General features: G+C 40.5%; 1 protein-coding gene across 1 annotated transcript in view; it reads right to left on the bottom strand.

Annotated features, from left to right (window-relative positions):
- Nucleotides 1-6: 6 nt before the first annotated feature.
- LOC118453045 (centrosomal protein of 290 kDa-like) overlaps nucleotides 7-4,170 on the bottom strand; it is a 17,163-nt gene continuing 12,999 nt past the window's right edge. The window contains exon 6 of the mRNA XM_035901635.1: nucleotides 7-91. Coding sequence (XP_035757528.1) covers nucleotides 53-91 — 39 coding nt within the window. The 3' untranslated portion in view covers nucleotides 7-52. The remainder of the gene's footprint in view (nucleotides 92-4,170) is intronic.

Raw genomic sequence — 4,170 nt, 5'->3', positions numbered from 1 at the left:
TCTTTCCCAATGGCTCAGTTCTCCGCTCTCAGGTGAAAATGGTAGGGGCTAGTCAAAGAATCGCCTTGGGCTTCATATCGGTACAAAATCCCTGTGGAGAAAATACAAAATAAAATATTCATTAAGCCAGCATTCCCTGTGAAAAGCTACCACGTAAAGCCTACAGAGTTAGCTTTTTGTCACCCTGAAAGATGTGGAAATACGTAATTGGCCTAAAAAGAAAGCTTGGGTCATCTCCTTCAGGCATGCAGACGGCCATGTTGCTGAGCATAGGACTGTGCTCTCTCCTACCAGGACCAAGGCAACTGGTTTGAAGCCAGCCAGGATCTTGGTGCATGATGCTTTTTTTAAAACTATACAGTGAAAACACTGTGAGTAGGGGTCAAAGGTAGGTAAAGACAGGGCTTAGCTTGAACAGGAGCAATAAAAAAAAAAAAACCAAAAAAACAAAAAAAACCACAAACATTAGGATCCATACCATCCTGACCACTGCAATGCCATGTGCAACCACTTTCTGGCACAAGTCACTTAACATCAGTACACCAAATCAATGCAATTACCACCTTTAATATGGCTCAGTACAATAATCTCCAAGAACCAAAAGCACTTTACTACCCCAGAACAAGTTTACCAGAGCTTTCCAGGAACACAGGCACAGATACACGACTAGTTAACACTGCTTCATTTCTGACAAGGGGAAAACAAGCAACATGTAAGCCTCCGAAACAGAAACTGTGCTACAGCTGAAGAGAAATGTGGGAAAATGAGCCTAAGGTGGTAAGCTTACTGTATTTACTGATTTCTTCCACCTTGGATAGTTTGCAACCCAAACAGAGAACTTACCCCTTTTGAAACCACAATATTATTTTCTGCCACCTTAAAAGCTAATCCAAAACAAATGTCTTCACTCTGATAAGCCACAATTGTAACAGGGCCCATTGATTCCCTCTACAACTGCATGAAAGGAGGTTGTAGCGAGGTGGGGGTCGGTCTCTTCTCCCTGGTAGTGGTCCATAGGACAAGAGGAAATGGCCTCAAGTTGCGCCAGGGCAGGTTTAGGTTGGACATAAGGAAAAATTTTTTCACCAAAAGGGGTTTCAAGCATTGGAACAGGCTGCCCAGGGAAGAGTCCCCACCCCTGGAGGTATTTAAAAGACAGGTAGTCTAAGAGGTGCTTAGGGGCATGGTTTAGTGGTGGAATGGCAGTGTTAGGTTAAGGATGCCTGGACTTGATGATCTTAAAGGTCTTTTCCAACCTAAACGACTCTAGGAGTGTTTCACTTGTTTACAGGCGTTTAACAGAAACTCATTATTCCTGGTGTAAGGAGGAAATACCACACTTTCACAGCTCTGTTTCTTCTGCAGTCCTTGGCAGAAGTGTCAGTAGTGCCCACAAGAAACAAGTATCCCACCCGAGAGGACAGCGATACCAGCCTTACTTTCAAGTAAAATCACTTAGGTTCCACACATAACCCCTGTGGGTTTTAGTCTGAAAAGCACTGCATGTCTGAAAGACCCACTGCTTAAAGGTAAACAGTGCAGCATGGTCACAGTAAAAGGGAGTGCAGGAGAGCTGTGAAGGTATTTCCTCACATGCTCACGAACAAACTTCTAGAGAAATCCACAAAGAAAAGTCTTGTCCGTGCCCAAGAATGGGACTGCAATTTTGCTTTCTACAACAGAAAAATTCTAACATGGGACTAACATCCAGGATGTTAGCAATTACAGAGCACAGTACTCAGACAGCGATTAGCAGTCAACATTAATTTGAATTGACTAAATCTGGTTAGAACTGCAAATACTCAGTACCTTTGACTATTTAGATGCTAAATATTAGGAATCTTAGGACACAATTACAGAACCACAGAAAATTAGTGGATTTCTTCTAAAATCATGATCTCAGTTACATGCAGAACACAGAACAAAGCTTCAATTGCTTTACTGCCCTATGCCCTGGACTATCTGATCGATGTCTCATGGAAATTGAAAACTGACATGTGATTATTATCTTATTTTTCCAACCAAAACCTCTATTTGATAATAGCCACTTATTTTCAAACACAAGCTTCCCGTGTCACCACTACAAAGTACTTATTCAAGACAAAGAACTGTTAGCCTGCATCATGTAATATTTCTAATATGCGTTATTTAACGTTAACATGACTACTACTTAATTGCATGCAATTTAGTTTTATCTAAATGTAGTTTAGCAGGAGAAAGTTGCTGGCCACATGTCACAATTTCACAACAGGGAAGAACTACACATAAAGGCTGATTAACTTGTTTAATATTAATCTCATCTGCACTTTAACTAGCAACAAAAATCAACAAGATCTCATTTGTACATCTCACAACATGGCAAGATAAAAGCAGAAACAGCTGTTCAACAGACACAGCAACAAGGACAAAAGACCGGTCAATTCTTAACTAAGCACACAAATTCATACGGCCTTATCCTGCACAAACTGCACCTACCCCAGAATTTGGTAGTAGACTTTCGTAGTCCCAGATAGTCTCCTTTTCCAACAAAAATAGCATTAATTTGAACAGAAAATGTCAGTAAGTTGTTTAACTTGCATTAGGCATGTCAAAAAAAAAATACTATAAACCCCAAAACCCTATGACTCTGCTTATTTACAACCTACACAAAGCTTAAAACAAGTAACAGCTGTCATTTTGCTATCAATACCTATGCATTCTCTAGAAGCTTTTCATTACATCATTTTTCACACATCAAATTTCTTCAGAAGGTGTCCAAACAGCTACAGAGCTGCAGCGAAAAGACAGTATTACAGATCAGTGTAAAAGTAAAAAAATAAAATCAGATCTTCAGAAGTAAAATGATCCCAACAAATGGCAAAAAAAACCCCAACCAAAACCTGCAGTTAGTAGAAATGAAAAATAGTCAAACCTGCTGTTTTTAAGTCACAAGCAGCAACTGACACAATCAAAACCACAGAGCCAGTCATTTCTACACACGTTCCCTGTCCCAGCGTTTCTGCTGCTGTTACTGTTTTGGGAGTTGCACAACAGATTTGGAAGATGCCAGGGGACTCCCATCTGCACCCTACATTTCCAGCTTTCCTGATAGTGAAAGAAAAAAGAAAAGAGGAAAAAAAAAAAATAATCACAGAAAGTCAGCAATGCAGAATGAGCTGAAAAACAACTCCTATACTGGCCACCAGAAATCCCTGCCTACCTCACTCTGCCACCTGCCAGCCCACGGCTGCTCGCGTCCCAGCTGAACAGTTTGCTCAGGACTGTGGCTGCACACCTCTGCACACCAAAGCAAAAGCAGTTTAACCGGAAACTGGGCATGTGCAGTAGTAATCCCAACCTCGCATACGGGTACCAGAGGACCGGAGGAGCCACATCCTCTCACACGTGATGGCAAGGTCAAAAATAATGCTGTCAGACTGCACACACACTGCAAGATGGAGCTGTGGCTCAGCATGTCACTGTAGGACTGCACATTGCTGCTACTACTCCTCCTCCTCCTCGCGTGGCTGATTATTACGATTGGACTAGGGTCTGGTTTCTTACTAGACCTTGAGGATCTCAGTTACGACAAAAGACTGAAAGATTTCTCCCTGTTTCTTGTTCTAAGTATATGGGAGGGGCCTGATGCAAAACTGATTTTTAAAAGTTTTAAAAGCTCATCATAAAGGTGAGAACAGTATTTTGATCATATTAATTATTTTCAGTTGTTTGGGCAGAGAACATACTCTATAATGGAAAACTCTGATCTTCAGTAGCTGGCAAACAGCAAAATTCTGCTACTCGCAACAATTTTGTATTCAGTCAATGTACGTATCCTTTAGGCAGGGGAGAAATGACCTTCAACTTTTCCTCATCTACATCTTTTAGGAACCATTCTGCACAACAAATCAGTGTATGGATGAGGACAATTACTCATTCATTTAACACCACCAAAGTTTAAACATGCTAGAAGCATAACTTTATACCACAGAAGTATAACTTTATACCACAGAAGTGTGGAAAAAGAAATGCTCAAGTGACTAGCACTCAAAAAAAAAAAAAAAAAAAAAAAAAAGCTGATGCTTTCCTTCTCCAGCATTCACGTTTATTTTGCTTACTAACAACTATTAGATACATTTTTGCACTTACAATACTTCCATCATACATGTTATTCTTCCTATCCATCAAGTT

Source organism: Egretta garzetta, unplaced genomic scaffold, assembly GCF_000687185.1.
Source record: "Egretta garzetta isolate BGI_Z169 unplaced genomic scaffold, ASM68718v1 scaffold259, whole genome shotgun sequence".
Classification (NCBI taxonomy): domain Eukaryota; kingdom Metazoa; phylum Chordata; class Aves; order Pelecaniformes; family Ardeidae; genus Egretta; species Egretta garzetta.
Note: the sequence above shows the minus strand (reverse complement) of the source record. Positions and strands in the feature narration are given on the sequence as shown.